Source organism: Siphateles boraxobius, unplaced genomic scaffold (genome assembly GCF_051911475.1).
Source record: "Siphateles boraxobius isolate OS27281-9 unplaced genomic scaffold, OSU_SipBor_1 22, whole genome shotgun sequence".
Classification (NCBI taxonomy): Eukaryota; Metazoa; Chordata; class Actinopteri; order Cypriniformes; family Leuciscidae; genus Siphateles; species Siphateles boraxobius.
This window is the reverse complement of record NW_027508833.1, coordinates 35,667,403-35,685,634: the sequence shown is the minus strand read 5'-3', so window position 1 is coordinate 35,685,634 and position 18,232 is coordinate 35,667,403. Positions and strand designations below refer to the sequence as shown.

Here is an 18,232-nt window from a genome sequence, read left to right as displayed (position 1 = left end):
TGAATCGTTTTTTGAGTCGGATCCTTTTAATGAACAAAACCGGTTCGTTTACCAGTTGCACTGAATCGGTCCGAGTGGTTCTCGAGTCAGCATGATTATAGCATTTTAAGTGCACCTAGGATTTAAGTGAAAAGAAGGTTGTTTGACAGTTTTAATAATAGCCTACACATGAAACTGAGTTTGTTTTTTAATAAATAATGTAATGTAGTAGGCCTATTGTTTGTTGTCTAGGGATCAAACAAGCTAAATGTGGATACATGGAGAGAGAAAAAAAAAGAAAAAAAAATATATTACTAAAATGTGGTCGTCTACATCAGCGTTCGTCAACCAGGAGCCGGGGCCCACAAGGGGGCATCAGCAAATTTCCAAGGGCTCCTCAAGATGATTTTAATATTTATTATTTTTAATTAATTTATTAAATGTTATAACATTTTAAAACACCACAAGCATTGTTATGATGAGTAGCCTATTTGTTCAACATTTTATATAACATAAAAATATATAGGCCTACAATAAAATATTTTATTGGGTAGAAATTGTGAGTAAAATATATTTAAAAAGTCATGTATAATCATGTAATTTACCATGGACTACCTGATGACGTAAAAGAATCACTAAATCTTTTTGACCCAGTTCTTTAACATGAATTGTTCAAAAGAACCGATTCGGTCTTACCGTCCTAAGCGCACTGACTCACCGCTCGGTCGCGCAGCGGCAGAGATTTTAAGTGGTCATGTGGTCATTTAATCTCATCATCACAATAGAGCCCCAAATGATGAAAGTGACTAGTGCAGGGTAAACACATCAACAATGTTCAGTCTTGATAACCGTAGGCTACTTCGCTCTCATGTTTAAACAAAAACAATATGCTGTAGGCTAATTGGGAAACTCGTGTTTCGTGCAATAAACAATGGTCCACAGATTGCGTGTATACTGTCTGCAGCACCAACTATGTCATAATGTCACCATGACGACGGTGCTCGCAGATGTGTGTGTGTGTGAGAGAGAGAGAGAGAGAGAGAGAGAGAGAGAGAGAGAGAGAGAGAGAGAGAGAGAGAAACAAACACACACACACAGCAGCAGAACTATCATCCTCCGTGTGGGGAATTTCTCAGTACAAGGACGCTGACTGAGACAACGATGAACCCAGGTAACGTTAGACATTTGATTGTGTTTCGTGGCTAGCATACTAGTTTATTGTCTGGGCATTTTATCAACATACAAACATATTTCCGAAAAAACTTGTTTACTTTTGTAAAATATAACGTTAACGTTAGATGAAAACAGAAAGAAGAGATGAAAACTGCAGGCAGCATATAATGCTTGAAATAATTGTTTAACACTTTTTCAGACAAACTTTATTCAAAACAACACCACAAAATAATTTTCTGTAAACATAAATAGTAAGGAATAAAAACAAAATAGTTTATATTCCTCTTTTATATTTATTTAATATGAGAAAAAACGTATATTTAAAAAAATAAATTTTAGCCTACATTTATTAAAATATCAATACTGTTGATTTTTTTTATTTTAACTTTATGAAGATCTGCATTTATTTACCCAGTTACTGTAGTTATTTGGGAAATTATGCTACATTGCCAGATCTGTTTAAAAATAAATATCCTCAAGTTTTCTCCAGCAACAGTGATTAAAAAGTAATGGATACTCTTTTAACTGATCATCACTAATCCAGGAACAAGCTTTATTCAAAACAACACCACCACAAAATACCTTCAATAAATTAATTTTCTTATACCACATAAAGTTCCTTTTTTCCTCTCTTATATTGGATTTATATAATACAGATGTATTTATTTATTTGGAAAATTATGCTACATCTGATAGGAAAAGAAAAAGTTTTCTCCTGCAACAGTGATTAAAAAGTAGGCCTAATGGATAATCTTTTAACTTAATCACTAATCCAGGAACAATCTTGTGTTAGTTATTCTTGGTGCATTGTTACATGATATTCATGACCTTTATTAAGATGAAACTAGGCTGCTGTTTACCCATACAGTATATGTCACACCTGAATAGCAAAATCATTCCATGGATGCTGCAATATCAAATAACTGCATATTAACCATAGATTGGTTTGGGTTTCAGCCCTTGTCAAAACACGCGTATGGTTAACAAAAAGTAATATAACTGTGTTGGAAATTACTGCAAAGATGCCTAAAACTCACATCAATCCTACACTTTAATAAAACAATGGTGTTAAGAATGTGCCACTTATTTTCTCTGTTTCTCCAGGAGAATGTCCAGACCTCCCTCGGCCACCTGTGATTCGGAAGGTCAGTCACCACAGTATCGAGATGAGCTGGATGAATGAAGAGAACAAATCTCGAACTGGCCCCCCTGAACACTGGACCCACTTCTCTGTGGAACAGATGGACCCCAAAACACACACATTCAGATCCATATACATGTCAGTGTCCTATCTCTCTGATTGATTATTTCTTTAGATACTTAAATTATTACCACATATTTAAACTGTCTTTTCAGCAAACAGCCCTGTTTTGGTGTTTTATCACAGAGGGTACAGCACCCGGCATGTTGTAGAAGGATTGAAGTCCAGCACCTATTACAGTTTTAGACTGATGGTCACCAGGCCTTCAGGGGAGTGCAGCTTCAGCCCTGCAGTCTCTGTCTTCACCAACCGTGAGAGATTTTACCTGACCTATTTTAAACCTAGTAAATCTTATTTTCCTTGCTTTTATTGATTATAAACAAAAACTCTTCAAAAAATAGTTCAAAAGTTTGGGGTCCTTAAAAAAAAAAGGATATACTTTACTCAGCAAGAACACATTATATTGATCAACTCAGTGAAAGTAACACACACACACACACACACACACACACACACACACACACACACACACACACACACACACACACACACACACACACACACACACACACACACACACACACACAAACACAAACACAAAAACACACACACACACACACACACACACACACACACACACACACACACACACACACACACACACACACACACACACACACACACACACACACACACACACACACACACATATATACATATATATATATATATATATATATATATAATTCTACAAAACAAAATTCTCTTTTAAATAAATGCTGTTTTTTTAAACTTTCCATTAATCAAAGAATCCCTAAAAAAAATCATGAAAATATTTCACAAAAAAAAATTAAGTAGCACAATTTTTTTTTCAAAACTGATATCAATATACGTAATCAGATTACTTTTTTTCCAAGTAAGTGCTAAAGTAATGCATTACTTTTACATTTACAGCAAAATATCAGAGTAACTTTTTTCAAATAAGTACCGCAGGTTACTTTGATTTCCCATATACACTGACACATCACCTGTCCCTGTGTTGAGAGAAGTTGCAGAAAGGTGCAGAGGCGTTGTGCGCTGTGTAAACATGATAGTTCTAGACTAAATGTGAGCATGCATTTACTTATCTCACTTGCATAAAAATAGATTCAGTACTCCTAAAAACGGATAAAAACAGTGAAATGCTAATTCAGAATATTGTGTAAAAAATAACACAAATATACTTTGTATTTAATCTCACTTTGTTAACCAATGTCTTTGCTGCTGACCTTTGATGATCTAATTTAACCATAATAAGCAAAAGTAACTTTCTATAAATATTACATTTGTGTTTCATTTCTTTTTTATTGTTGAAGCAAGTGTTGAAGCAAGTGTTGTTTTTTTAGCGGCGCCCTCTACTGTACAGCTGTGAATTTGCATTTCCTTCAGCCTGAGCCTTATTCATTTCACTTTTGTTGTGAAAGGGCCTTTACATCTGCCAAAAATAGACCTTTTTTGTTATTAAAAAGCAAGCAAACAAGCAAGCTTAGCCCAGGTGAGAAAAAGTAACGCAAAAGTAACGCAATACATTGCTTTTCATAAAACGCAACCAACACAATTCATTACTTTTTTAAGGGAGTAACACAGTATTGTAACACATTGTTTTTAATGGTAACTTTCCCAAACACTGAGCATATTAGAATGATTTCTGAGGGATCATGAGATACTGCTGAAAATTCAGCCTTGCCATCACACGACAAAAAATATTTTTTTTGTGAATAAAATTAACGAAATATTAAATTGTGATAATACTTCACAATGTCACTGTATTTTTGACCAAATACATGCAGCCTTGGCAAGTATAAGAGGCATTAAAAAAATCTAACCAACCACAAACTTTTGAACGGTAGTGTATTTGGTTAATGTTCTGATGGTGTGACCACAGGAGAGCCGTTCAGTGGAAAGAACCTCCACCAGGCATTGAACAGGGAGGATGAGCAGGAGCTGACCACAGTCCTACAGTCAAGGTGAGACACACTGACCGTCTGGAAGACCACAAAATCACCTCTTCATATGCTATATAGTACTAACATTGTAGTAATCAAGGGGAAATTTGACCCATACAGGTTTGGAATAACATGAAGCTAAGATTTTTCTTTTTTTTGTTGATCACTTTAAATACCAGTTCACATGTTGTTTATAACCCCTCATATGTGATTCCTCTCCCTAGAATGGTCAATGTGGATGTTCATGATAAAATGGGTTTCACCCCTCTCATGGTAGCAGCACAGAAAGGTTTCACCAGGTAAACTTGCGTCTGATGTTTCTAAAGCTAATTTAGCAGCGAGCTACTGAATCTCACATTAGTCCCAGTTGCAATGTTTCATGAGAGAAAAATAGTCATACATTTCTACTTGAGATCAGCCTCTGTTTGGTTTGTAGCTTAGCAGACATTTTGGTGAAGCACGGAGCTGATATAAACAAGAGAGATAGCACTGGAAAAAACAGGTGAGCGTGCATTTGCCTTTTCAGTGCAGCTCGATGCAGTTTCATTTTATAATCATTCATATCATCTTCTTAATTTAGTTTATCTATGCATGTGTTTTTTCCAGTCTAATGCAGGCCTGTTACTCTGGTCACCTGGATATGGTGAAGTACCTGCGTAACTGCGGGTCAACATGGCAGTCTCGAGACACGGATGGATGCTCGCCGCTCCACTGGGCTGTGGATGGAGGACACCTGTCTGTCATTACATATATGATCCAAGATGGTTGTGAGGTCAGAGTTCAATTTTTCAGTCATTTGATGTGATGTAAAGTGAAAAGAACCATATGCTCAAACTTTAGTATACATTAAAGTAGGCTTGAAATGGAAGTTAAGTACTTATTTAAGTTCATTTTATTACTGTAAGTATACTTCAGTTATCAGCCAAAGCTGCTAAGTGTAAATATTTTTCTGATCTGATTACGAAAAATCGGTAAAACCCTTGTGTCCTCTTTTCGGCTATTGACTCTGTGCTAAATCCACCTGTTAATCTTTTCCCTGAGCCTTCTGTCTCCATTTGTGAAAGTTTTGGGAACTTTTTCACAAATAAGGCGATTAGATCTCAAATATCTCAGACTGGATATACAATGTCAGAGGCTCCTTTATACTCCTCTACATGGTCTGTGTTTGTGGCTCTCAACTTGCACTCCTGTAAGGAAATTGTGGATCACCTTAAGCCCACATCATACCCACATGATATTGTTCCTTCTCATTTCCTCAAACAAACTACGGATGCTGTTGGTCCAGGTCTGTTATCAGTCATTAATAAATGCTTATATACGGGCACTGTTCCTGTCTGCCTTAAACATGCTGTGATAACACCATATATTAAAAAACTTAATCTTGATCCTTCGTCTCTTTCCAGTTTTCTACCTATTTCAAATCTTCCTTTTATATCAAAGATCATGGAGAAAGTTGTACTGGCTCAATTACAATCTTTCCTGTTAAACAATTCTATCAATGACGTTTTTCAATCAGGGTTTAAAGCTTTACATAGCACTGAATCTGCTCTTTTAAGAGTCTTAAATGATATATATATATATATATATATATATATATATATATATATATATATATATATATATATATATATATATATATATATATCACCATAAGAGGTAATTAGAGGTAAACCAATGACCTTGGTCCTGTTAGATTTAAGTGCTGCGTTTGACTTAGTCGACCACTAGATCCTTCTGTCATGCCTGGAGTCTTGTGTAGGACTTTGTGGTTCTGTATTACAGTGGTTTTGTTCTTACTTGTCAGATAGATGTTTTACTGTTCACTTGGGACAATACTCATCCGCTAACAAACCCCTTGGTTGTGGTGTTCCTCAGGGATCAATCCTTGGGCCTGTTATTTTCTCTGTATTTGCTCCCCATGGCCTCTATTTTTTAAAAACATGGTGTCTCTTTTCATTTATATGCGATGATACCCAGCTTTACCTTCCCTTGCAACGCAATAATAAACATACTCTTCAGCCGCTGTTAGATTGCCTGAACGAACTTAAGTCATGGCTTTCAAGTAATATTAGTAACCTAAATGAAAACAAATCTGAGTTTATTATTTTAGGCCCCAAGGAAAACTGTGTTTTTGATTTTGATCTTGGCTTTCTCACCCCACATAACACAAAGTGTGCCAGGAATCTGGGCTTCCTTTTTGACTACAGTTTATAGTTTGACAAACAGATTTCAGCTGTTGTCAAGTCATGCTTTTACCAACCTTCTCAGTAAAGTGAAGCCCATTTTTACAAAGATTAGTTTGGAAACAGCTATTCAAACATTTGTTACATCTAGGCTTGATTACTGTAATTCTTTGTATTATGGCATTTCCCAGGCTTCCATCTCTCGTCTGCAATAGGTTCAAAACGCAGCCGCTAGACAGCTTGAAGGGAACCGAAAGTACGACCACCGATTTTAATGTCCCTGCACTGGCTTCCTGTCAAGTATAGGATTGAGTTTAAAATTGTATTATTTGTCTACAAAGCCCTGAATAATTTGGCACCGCAATATTTAACGGATCTCTTGATTCTGTACATTTCATCTAGAAACCAGAGATCCTGTGACCTTGGCCGTCTCACAGTTCCTAAAGTAAAACTTAAAAAATGTGGTGATCGTGCTTTTACCGCTGCTGGACCGAAACTGTGGAACAGCCTTCCTCCCTTTATTAGGCATGCCCCATCTATCTCTACCTTTAAATCTCATCTTAAGACTTACTTTTTCACCTTGGCTTTTAACACTAGTTTGTCTTCCTGGATTTCTCTTTTATTCTATTGATTGTTTATTTTGGCTGTCTGGTATTTATGTATGCACATTAGTTTTATTTTTGTGTTTCTTTTATTCTATGTAAAGCACTTTGGTCAACCTTGGTTGTGTCTTAAACGTGCTCTATAAATAAACGATTGATTGATTGATTGAAGTGAACTTAAAATCATACTTATAGTTTACTATTTATGTAGAAAAACAGTAACTATGTTACTATTTAGGTATTATTTTTTATACTTGAAATACACCTTTAATTGTACTTTGTAAAGTAAATTTATATGTACACAGTGGACTACACAAAAAAAATCTAATAATCATATCTGTTTTCTTTGTAAATCAATATTTTCAAACAATGAAAGTTTATAAGAAAGTATGTAAAACTATGTCTGAAAAGTAGGCCTAGAATTCTTAATTATACTTTTAAGTACAACTCGATCAAAATATTGAGTACAAGTGTAGACCTTATTCAGAGCAGCGCCATAACAGGTATGAAAGCAAGGCTGAGGGATAGATTTGCTGTGTTTTCAATTGCATCGCTGTAAAAAGTTGTATAAAGCTCACGGTAAAAAGTGATCAATTGACGTAACAAAAAACAGTGAGGAAACCCATGCCTTAAAATTAATAATAAATAATAAACTTCAAGCATAATTGAAAAACATGAAGTTATGTGAACTTGACAATTCCACATAACTTAATTTTTTCAACTATGCATGAAGTTTATTTATTTAATAATATTAAGGCAACTGGTTTCCTCACTTTTTTTAAGTTAAGTCAACTGATCACTTTTTACAGTATACATCACTTGTAATTTTCGATAGCTCATGTTTTTGTGTGTGAATGTTTTACTTAAGTGTAGTTTTAAGCATATTTCTGAGAAGTACACTGAAAGTAAACTTTCTTATTTTTAGTTTAAAAGAAGTATACAAATATGACCAGATATCTGTGATATTTTAGCTTTTAGATCTATAGCAATGATATTTCACTTAAATTAAACCTCTTTTGACAGATGTACCATCTGGGATGGCCTACTACTCTGAGTAAGACCCTGTATTGTCAGTTTAACGCATCTGTGTTTTTGTCCTCAGGTGGATGTGATGGATAAAGTGTCTCTCTGGACTCCTCTCATGCGTGTGTCAGCCATCAGTGGGAACGCTGCAGTGGCCTCTGTCCTCCTCCAGGCTGGAGCTGATGTAAACGTCCGTGACAAGGCTGGCAAGACACCATTGATGGTATTTATCATCAAAACAGCCACTAGAATTGTCGTGGACAAGATGGATTACATTATTGCTGTCTTTTGGTTTTCATTTTTTAGGTTGCTGTGCTGAATAACCATGTTGAGCTGGTGAAACTTCTGCTTGACAGTGGGGCAGATCACCATTTGCAGAACGAGGTAACAGTCAGATTATGATCATTATGATATTCATAATCCATAAATGATTAAACAACAGGAGTGCAATAACACATTCTGCCAGAGGAGAACTGATAACTCTCCTGATAAAATTATATTTACACCCCAATGTAGTATGGAGCAGGTGCAGCGGATATGGCGAAAGCATTTGGGAGACAGGTAACCTGACAAACTATACATGAACGAATTAATGCTATTTTGTAGCTTGGAACAAAACTATTATTTATGTTTCAGAACATCATAAACCTGCTGGATAAAATAAGCATGGAAGATTCAAATCGACTGATATCCACTGGACAGTTCTGTTATGGAGACAAGAAATGATCTTTATCTTGATGCCATATTACATCAAAGCCTTGAGTAAAACTCAAATGTTTCTGTAGTGTAAAATAAAATGACATTGAATTCACAATTGTAATACCCTCATTTATTATTCTTGTTCAAGTCCTTGCTTGCATTACCAAAAGTATCCAATTACTATTTTTTGAAGCCTTCACATTTCCCTTTTATTATCCTAATTCATAGAAATAAAAAAGCTGAGCAAAAATTAAGCAAATAATCTTGATGAAAGATTTTGTACAAAAAACATCAGTGAGCATTCAATACATCCACATGAGTGCATATAAAAAGGTGAAATGTACATACATTGCTGTGACTAGGTAAACAAGAACATAAACGTACACACACAGGCTTGGCTTGAATGAAATACTGTGACAGCTGGCTATGTTACAGTCCCAAAGCAACAATGTTGGAATATTATGTGGAAAGTGTAATTTCCCCCTCAGGGTGAAGTACCAAGCAGAACAACAGTCCCAGAAGTTTATGAATAACTGTGAGTCCAGCTGTGCATACAGAGAGTTGTGTTATAGGCAAGAGAGAACCACTTATTTTGTATAAATGCCATAGTTGTGACAACACACACCAGCAGTGATATATACTACCTCCTATGTACTTTACATCATCTTGATGTCGAACATTTCCGCTAGAGGGTAGTGAAAGATGGCTATTTGGCTAAAGAGAATACTTTAACCATTCAAAAGTTTGGAGTTGGTAAGATTTGTTTAATGTATTTAAGATGTATTTTATTTGCACCAAATCTGCATGTATTTGATCTTTATTGTGGGATATTTTTTACAATTTAAAATGAGTGTTTTCTATTTTAATATATTTTAAAATGTAATGTATTCCTGTGATGGCAAAGCTAATTTTCAGTGTCACATGATCCTTCAGAAATTATTCTAATATGCTGATTTAATGCTCAAGAAACAGTCCTTATTATTATCAATGTCAAAACGTTAAAATGCTGCTTAATATTTTTGTAGAAAGTGTCATGCATTTTTTTAGGATACTTTGATGAACAGCATTTATTTGAAATAGAAATCTTTTTTTTAACATTATGTCATTGCGGTCACTTTTGATCTATTTCATGCATCCTTACCGAATAAAAGTATTAATTTATTTTTTAAGCAAATTCATACTGACCCCAAACTTTTGAAAGGCAGTATACATTGTCAGAAATTCTACAAGAAATACAGAACAGAAAATTCAACATCTATAACCTCAAGTATTGGAAGATATTTCACAGAACATGTGTATACAGCACAGAAAGACACACACATGACAGCTGTTGGATCCTGATGGCTCAGTGGGAATGCTCATCTGCGATTCCGTGATATTTTAAGGACTGTGGTGTCACTACATATTTTGCGTTATCACTAGGAGTTCTCTCAATGTTTCAACACATATTGGAAATGGAACATCACAACACTTCAAGTGTTTGGACTATAAATACTGACTGGATTTTTACATTTTCTAAAGATATGGTTTGAAATGGCATTGTTATGCATATTCTGCACTCTATAGATATGGCTCGGCTCCTAATCAATGTAACTCAATGGGATCTTTAGCCTGCAAAAAATGGCTAAGAAAAGTAAAATCACATCTCTACTTAAGAAGCCGCATGATTTGAGGTATCATTCTTGATGTCTGTAGCACAAATAGTTGAATGCTTGGGGTTAAGGTTGTAGCAATAGTAAAGGCCCGTTAACACCAAGAATAATAAAGTTACAGATAACAATAACTAGTGTCCACACCAGCAGATGATATACAGGTACTTCTGTTTATTCTAAGCATGCACTGCAGTTATGTCGCCTGACGCTTTAAATGCTCGAGCTCTTAAAGCATGCAGGATTCATTCTGATTGGCTGTCAATGTTTTTATTGTTCATCAGCTCAAAAAAAAAGACTTTGCTACTATTTTACAAAGAATGTCTTTTAGAATCGTAATCATTATTAATATAGCTATCGTCCTTGGTGTGAACGGGCCTTAAAGGGATAGTTCAGTGCTTTTGCTCAAGCACATATGATTTTAAGAAAGTGTATTTAAATAAAAAAGTTAGTTTTTCAATGTCCATGAGGATGACTGCCACAGATGACTGAACTATGACTGAACAATAATGGCTCACATCACTTCCTCCTTCATGACATGCCTCATGCAAGTAATTATGCACTTAGTGGCACAATTCCATTCCAGCGCTCTGTGTTTAGTCTTTCAGATTTCATGTTGCTTAACACCAACGTAATTCTTACCATAAAATGTGCATTCACACAATGTCATAATTCCCGTGAATATGAGATTTCAACTTGTAAAAAGCATTCAGGTCCTCATAGAGCTTTAAATTACTACTTGTAAGCAGGGAATTTTCTGAGAGCTCCTACTTGTACCACCTGACCGCTGCAGATTAATTTAGGCATTGATAGTGTTACATACAGTAGAAACACATAATTCCGAGTCCAAGGACGTGAACAGTTCCAAGTAGAACGTCACATGTTGTCATCTCCAAATTACGGTAATTATCACATGGCGTTAACGCAGCATTAGTTCAAACGAAGGGAAAAAACACTCAAAAAAAAAAGAAAAACATGATTTGTTACCCTATTTTCAAGATGTAAAAACAAACAAATTGTAATAAAAAGTCACAATGTTCATACAGTAAAAAAAGTGTCAAGCACAGCACATCGTTTCCTCCTTACAATAAATATACATCTTAAATAGTTCTGCAGTACCTGAGCGGGGACAAACAAACACCTTTATTGAGGAGGCACAGCACCAAGGTATCCGGTCAGCCCTCTTCTCTGTGAGACCCTCCGTAGAGTTTCTGCAGGGTGGTCACTTGGTCCAACAGAGTTTTCATAGTGCAAAAAAAGTGTGTACAGATGCTGGTGAAATTCACCCAGTGTTGTGGTGTCCATATGTCAGTGATCATAAAAAGGCTGTGGTAATCTGGGAAGAGGTCTAGAAAGAAACCGGACAAATGTGGTTAGCTTTCATCCATAAATATGTGAGTTTAACAGCAATATCACAATGGGACTGACCTGTTCGGGAGTGGTATGGAAGGGGGTGGTCGTGGTACTGTTGGAATCGGGATGGCTAGAGGTCCAGGGCCTGGTATCCGGACTCCCACCTCTGACATGGTTCGACCCACCCCGTGGCCTCTGAATAAGGGGTCTGCAGGAAGAGGTTTCTGTGGGGGACTGGGCTTGTTTTGGTCCTACATGTGGCAACACATAAGATTTCCTGGTTTATCACGCATATTTAAACCATTATGGTCACCTGGTCTACAATGGTTCAAATATGATGGTATTACAAAATACAAAATGGAATCACAAAAGGAATTCTGGTTAATTTATTTAATATACCCAATATTCTGTTGGACAGCAGGGGTCTTCTGAGTGAAAATGATCAAGTATTAAAATGAAAAAAAATTTGTGTAAACAATGCTAGCATCCTACTGCCACTAGATGGAGCTGTGATTACACACCTTGTCCTGGAAAAACAGGTTGGCAAAAATGCAGAATAACAAAACAAAATATGCAGCACTCCCATTGCCAACACCCAGTTCACCAAACGTTAAGTCAAGAGGTCATCATGTGTTATCAATTTACTCGGAGGATGAGGTCATGGCGTACAGCTGTTAGCTATTCACAGCTGTTCAGCCTTGTTTTGTGGAAAACAAAGGAGAAATTGATTCATTATAAAAGCGGTCATTCATTTCAAATCCATTTATGTCTTTCAGAAACGTCTACGGTTACGTATGTAACCCTCGTTCCCTGAGTAGGGAACGGAGACGTTACGTCGGATGACGACGAATGGGGTTTCGCTTAGAAAGCCTATCAACTTCGAGTATTACAAAACGAGCCAATGGCAAAGAAATGCCATGGGTCTGCGGAATTTGCATGGCGTAACTCCGCCCCACCTCGTGGGTATAAAAGGAGGAAGCCGGCAGCAAGCAGATATGTTTCTTCGCTGAGGAGCCAAGACTGAGCTCAGGCGATCCCCGCGGTACAGCGGAAAGTGGCAGGCAGACGTAACGTCTCCGTTCCCTACTCAGGGAACGAGGGTTACATACGTAACCGTAGACGTTCCCTTTCGTTGTCACTCCGAGTTACGTCGGATGACGACGAATGGGGTTACCAGTCTAATCACGCCACCTTCTCAGCTGTCTTCCAGTGCCCTGCGTAATCGAGATCCCTGTCAGCCTGGACAAAGGACTCCATATAACACAGGAATACCAAGGTACACTGGGAAGCATATCCCAAGCTAGGGGAAGTATGCAATTAATGCCAGCCCGGAGGGGGGGGACTTAGAGAATACACATATGACCCGAAGGAAGCATATGGGAAACACTGGGGTGTCCAGCCGCAGGTGGAATATTTCAACCCCAGGGGTGGCAAGGTGGCTTGCCAAGGGAAAGACACACGCTCAGAGAGGCTTACAGTGGAAATACACATGTGGGGGTCGCTCAGAGGAGGGACCATGCACACGGGAGGCACCTAGCCGACGCACAGGCAATAGACACTGGCGCCGACGTCAGGAGTGCTGGAGGAGCTCAGGGCTTTCGGAGAAGCTCACCTGAGAAAATATCGCACGTATCCAGTCCGTGGAGTGGAATGGCGAGCAAGCGAAGACACCTGAGCGGGTCCGGTACTAGCTGGTTGAAGCGAGTACACGAGAGGACACAGGCTCCACTCGGAGATTATAGAATCTGGCGAATGTGTTAGGTGTCGCCCAGCCTGCAGCTCTGCAGATGTCTGTTAGCGAGGCGCCATGCGCTAGAGCCCAAGAGGACGCCACACTCCGGGTGGAGTGGGCAGTCACACCAAGGGGGCACGGTCGACCTTGCTGCTGGTAAGCCAAGGCAATGGTGTCCACTATCCAGTGAGACAACCTTTGCTTGGAGAGAGCCTTTCCCTTCAGCTTCCCACCATAACAGACAAAGAGCTGGTCTGAGGTCCTGAAACACTGCGTTCTGTCTACATAGGCGCGGAGAGCGCGTACTGGACAGAGCAGTGCCAAGGCTGGGTCTGCCTCCTCCGAGGGCAGCGCTTGCAGGTTCACCACCTGGTCCCGGAAGGGAGTGGTAGGAACCTTGGGCACATATCCAGGCCGGGGTCTCAGGATCACGTGAGAGTAAGCCGGCCCAAATTCCAGGCACGCTTCGTCAACGGAGAATGCGTGCAGGTCCCCAACCCTCTTGATGGAGGCCAGTGCAACCAGGAGCGCTGTCTTCATAGACAGGAACTTAAGCTCAACTGATTGCAGGGGCTCAAAGGGAGCACTCTTCAGGGCAGTTAGAACCACTGAGAGGTCCCAAGAGGGAACGAGAGGAGGACGAGGAGGATTCAGTCTCCTCGCTCCTCTCAGGAACCTGATGATCAGGTCGTGCTTCCCCACCGACTTACCTTCGATGAGGTCATGATGTGCGGCAATGGCGGCAACATAGACCTTCAGGGTGGAGGGAGACAGCCTTCGCTCCAGCCCCTGTTGAAGGAAGGAAAGCAAAACACTGATCGAGCATCTCCGGGGGTCTTCTCGGAGAGAAGAGCACCAGTTGACGAAGAGGTTCCACTTCAACGCATAGACGTGTCTCGTGGACGACGCTCTAGCGGAAGTGAAGGTAGCCACCACCGCTGGTGGTAGGGTACTCAAACCTGCCTCGTCCCATCCAGGAGCCACACGTGGAGGTTCCAAAGATCGGGACGAGGGTGCCATAGGGTGCCCCGTCCCTGAGAAAGAAGGTTCTTCCTCAGAGGGATCGGCCAGGGAGGTGCTGTCGCGAGGAGTACTAGTTCGGGGAACCAGGTCCGGTTGGGCCAGTAAGGGGCAACCAGAATGACCTGCTCCTCGTCCTCCCTGACCTTGCGCAAAGTGTGCGCAAGAAGGCTCACTGGGGGAAACGCATACTTGCGGCCCTGCGGCCAGCTGTGCGCCAGAGCATCTGTGCCGAGCGTGCCCTCGGTCAGGGAATAGAACTGGGCGCAGTGGGTCGAGTCGTGAGAGGCAAACAGATCTATCTGCGCGTCCCCGAACTGGTCCCAAATCAGCTGAACCGACTGGGGATGGAGTCGCCATTCTCCAGGGAGGGGCTGAAGCCGTGAGAGCTCGTCGGCTGCACAGTTCAGCGCTCCGGGAATGAAGATGGCTCGAAGCGACCTCAGATGCTTCTGACTCCATAGGAGGAGGTGGCGAGCGAGTTGTGACATACGGCGGGAGCGTAGACCACCTTGATGGTTGATGTACGCTACAGTGGCGGTATTGTCTGAGCGGACTAGTACGTGTTGACCCCTGAGCAACGCCCGGAAGCGGTGCAGGGCAAGGCGTACTGCCAACAACTCGAGGCAATTGACATGCCACAGCCGCTGGGGTCCTGTCCAGGAGCCCGCAGCAGCATGTCCATTGCACATGGCGCCCCAGCCCGTGGTGGAGGCATCTGTTGAGACAACAACATGCCGGGAAGCTCGAGCCAGGGGGACACCGGCCCTGAGAAAATCGAGGTTCGACCACGGGGTGAAGAACTGACGGCAGGTCGGAGTAACTGGTACTCGGAACGTGCCGTGTTGCCATGCCCACCTCGGGACTCGGTCGCGAAGCCAAAGCTGAAGCGGTCTCATATGAAGCAATCCGAGCGGCGTGACCGCGGCTGCAGATGCCATATGCCCCAGGAGCCTCTGAAAAAGTTTCAGTGGAACCGCACTCTTGCCCTCGAATTGTCTTAGGCAAGTCAGCAGTGACTGCGCGCGCTCGCTCGTAAGCTGCGCGGACATGGCGACCGAGTCGATGTCCATACCGAGAAAAGAGATCCTCTGCACGGGGCAAAGTTTGCTCTTCTCCCAGTTGACCCGAAGGCCCAGACGGGCTAGGTGCCGGAGCACTAGGTCCCTGTGTTCGCAAACCTGATCTCGAGAGTGAGCTAGGATCAGCCAGTCGTCGATATAACTCAGGATGCGAACCCCTTGCTCTCGAAGGGGAACAAGGGCCGCCTCGACGACCTTCGTGAAGATGCGAGGAGACAGGGCTAGCCCGAAAGGGAGAACCGCGTACTGGTATGCCTGCCCCTCGAAAGCAAACCGGAGGAACGGTCTGTGTCGAGGAAGAATGGAGACATGAAAGTAGGCGTCCTTCAGGTCGATCGCTGCAAACCAATCCTGGGGCCGTATGCATTCGAAAACGCGTTTGGCGGTGAGCATCTTGAACGGCATCCGATGAAGGGAGCGGTTCAGCACGCGCAAGTCCAGGATTGGCCGTAACCCACCGGTTTTCTTGGGGACAATGAAGTAGGGGCTGTAGAAGCCGGACCTCATCTCGGCTGGAGGGACAGTCTCGATTGCACCCTTCGCCAGCAGGGTGGCAATCTCTGCTCTCATGATAGGGGCATTGCCACCGACCAAAGTGGAGCGGACTCCCCTGAAGCGGGGAGGAGACCGTGCGAACTGAATCGCATAGCCGAGCCTGACGGTACGCGCGATCCAGTGGGACAGACGGGGAAGCTCTAGCCAGGCTCCCAGGAACTGAACCAACGGGATCATGCGGGCCACAGGCGTCCCCCCGGAGGGGCAGCGAGGCGGAGTAACTGGCCCAGATGTGGACGGCATAGCGGCCCGGAGAGGGGGCACAGTTAGCAACCGCACCCTGGCAGAGGGGGCCAGGGGAGGACCAGGCTGGTCGTCCCGCGGGGGCCTGCTCTGCCAGGGGTCTGGCGACAGAGGGGGACAAGGGCGAAGCGGTCCGTGGACGGCACGCCGTGTCAACCGCCTCTGGGACAGAGGGGGGCGAGGAGAGCACGGCTTGTGGGCGGCGCTCTGTGTCGCCCGAGAACTCTGTGAGCTCAGGGAAGAGGGGATTGTTTCTGTCTTTAACCACATTAGGGTGCTGCCCACCCGTGGGTGAGCAGCGGGGAGTGGAGAACAAAAGATTCTCCCCCGGCCCTCCACCGGGGGAAGGAGTGGTCCTGCTACCACCTCCTGAGAAACAATCATCATCCCTGAGCAGCCCGTCTCAGGAGCGCCGCTTGGCCCGGCGTTTAGCGGGGGGCGGGGCAGGAGAGGGCTGTGGCGCCTTCTTACGGCTTCCTCCGCGACCGGCCCTGGGTGGAGGCTGCTGCGTGGTCCGGGCGGGAGGGGCGGGAGCCGCAGGAGGGCGCCCTCGGCGGGAAACAGGTCGAGGCGTCTGCCCGGCCGGCAAGGTGGAGGCAGCAGCGGGCCGGCGGGGCAGAATGTGTTTGATGGCCTCGGTCTGTTTCTGGGCAGTTGAAAACTGTTGGGCAAAGTCTTCAACTGCACCGCCGAAGAGGCCGGCCTGGGACAAGGGGGCGTTAAGCAGACGGGTCCGCTCAGCGTCCCGCATGTCAGCCAGGTTCAGCCACAGATGTCGCTCCTGGACCACAGCTGTGGACATCACCAAACCCAGGGAGCGCGCGGTAACCTTCGTCGCCCGGAGAGCAAGGTCGGTCGCGGCGCGCAGCTCATCAAAGAGCCCTGGGTTTGTCCTACCCTCGTGCATGTCTCTGAGCATCTGGGCCTGGTAGACCTGCAGAGTGGCCATAGCATGCAGTGAAGCAGCCGCCTGTCCCGCCGCTCTGTAAGACTTCGCCACCAGGGTCGACGAAAATCTACAGGCTTTGGATGGGTGCTTAGGCTCGCCCCGAGAAGAAGCACTCTGCGGACATAGTTGCATGGCAACAGAGCGTTCAACCGGGGGAAGCCCAGTGTACCCACGGGCAGCTGCCTCATCGAGGGGAGGAAAGGCGGATGAGACCAGCGAGCGGTCCCGAGAAGACAGGGGGGTCTTCCAGGACTTCGAGATCTCATCATGCACATCCGGGAAGAAAGGTATTGGGGTTTGCCGAGGACGAGGGTCGGCGGCCTTACCCAAAAACCAATCGTCCAGCCGCGAGCGCTCAGGACAGGGTGGAGGCCTCCACTCAAGTCCGATGCTCGCGGCTGCCCGGGAAAGCATGGCCGTCATCTCCGGATCAGACTCGAGCACAGCCGTATGCACACCGGAAGGTGGCAGCTGTGACGAGCCCTCACTTCCAGAAGAGTCAAACCCGCCTAGTGATGCTGCAACAGACATGGCATCTTCCTCTGTAGCTTCAACTGAAGCCCGCGGGCCACCAGAGGGTAGACCCGCGGGAATCAGCAGTTCACTAGCGGGCACCGTCATTGAAGAGGGGGGCTGGGGTCGCGGACACATAGTCGGCGCCTTGTTCCAGACCGTAACCCTCAGATCACCCTGGCCACCAGCCGCAGGACGGGGGGTGGATGAGGGGACTCTCACTCTTGCGAGTTCACGGAGTCTCGACCGTAATGACGCGATGGTCATGTTCCCACAGAGAGAACATGAGTC

General features: G+C 43.2%; 2 protein-coding genes across 5 annotated transcripts in view; one reads left to right on the top strand and one right to left on the bottom strand.

Annotated features, from left to right (window-relative positions):
- The first annotated feature begins 992 nt into the window (after nucleotides 1–992).
- LOC143747274 (fibronectin type 3 and ankyrin repeat domains protein 1-like) lies at nucleotides 993–8,957 on the top strand. Of its 2 annotated transcripts, none has more exons than XM_077239941.1 (11): nucleotides 993–1,150; nucleotides 2,257–2,431; nucleotides 2,540–2,664; nucleotides 4,278–4,359; nucleotides 4,563–4,637; nucleotides 4,775–4,840; nucleotides 4,945–5,110; nucleotides 8,226–8,369; nucleotides 8,453–8,530; nucleotides 8,663–8,707; nucleotides 8,783–8,957. In XM_077239941.1, the coding sequence occupies exons 1-11, from the start codon at nucleotides 1,141–1,143 to the stop codon at nucleotides 8,870–8,872; spliced, it is 1,056 nt and encodes a 351-aa protein (XP_077096056.1). In that variant the 5' UTR covers nucleotides 993–1,140; the 3' UTR covers nucleotides 8,873–8,957. The 2 variants fall into 2 exon arrangements, with proteins under 2 accessions (XP_077096056.1, XP_077096057.1); XM_077239942.1 differs by having other exon boundaries at nucleotides 1,063–1,150; nucleotides 2,260–2,431; nucleotides 8,783–8,904.
- A 3-nt stretch (nucleotides 8,958–8,960) lies between these two features.
- Nucleotides 8,961–18,232, bottom strand: part of adam12b (ADAM metallopeptidase domain 12b) — a 120,179-nt gene continuing 110,907 nt past the window's right edge. Inside the window, exons 22-23 of one of the 3 annotated variants that reach the window (XM_077239928.1) lie at nucleotides 11,923–12,098; nucleotides 8,961–11,842 (exon numbers count right to left, since the gene is read on the bottom strand). In XM_077239928.1, the coding sequence (XP_077096043.1) occupies nucleotides 11,803–11,842; nucleotides 11,923–12,098 (216 nt within the window). In that variant the 3' untranslated portion in view covers nucleotides 8,961–11,802. The remainder of the gene's footprint in view (nucleotides 11,843–11,922; nucleotides 12,099–18,232) is intronic. The other 2 variants (XM_077239927.1, XR_013206700.1) reach the window with 2 other exon arrangements.

Coding starts and splice junctions, on each gene's coding strand:
- LOC143747274 (XM_077239941.1), top strand. Junction 2,432..2,539: donor ACATTCAGATCCATATACAT/GTCAGTGTCCTA, acceptor GTTTTATCACAG/AGGGTACAGCACCCGGCATG. Junction 4,360..4,562: donor ACCACAGTCCTACAGTCAAG/GTGAGACACACT, acceptor TCCTCTCCCTAG/AATGGTCAATGTGGATGTTC.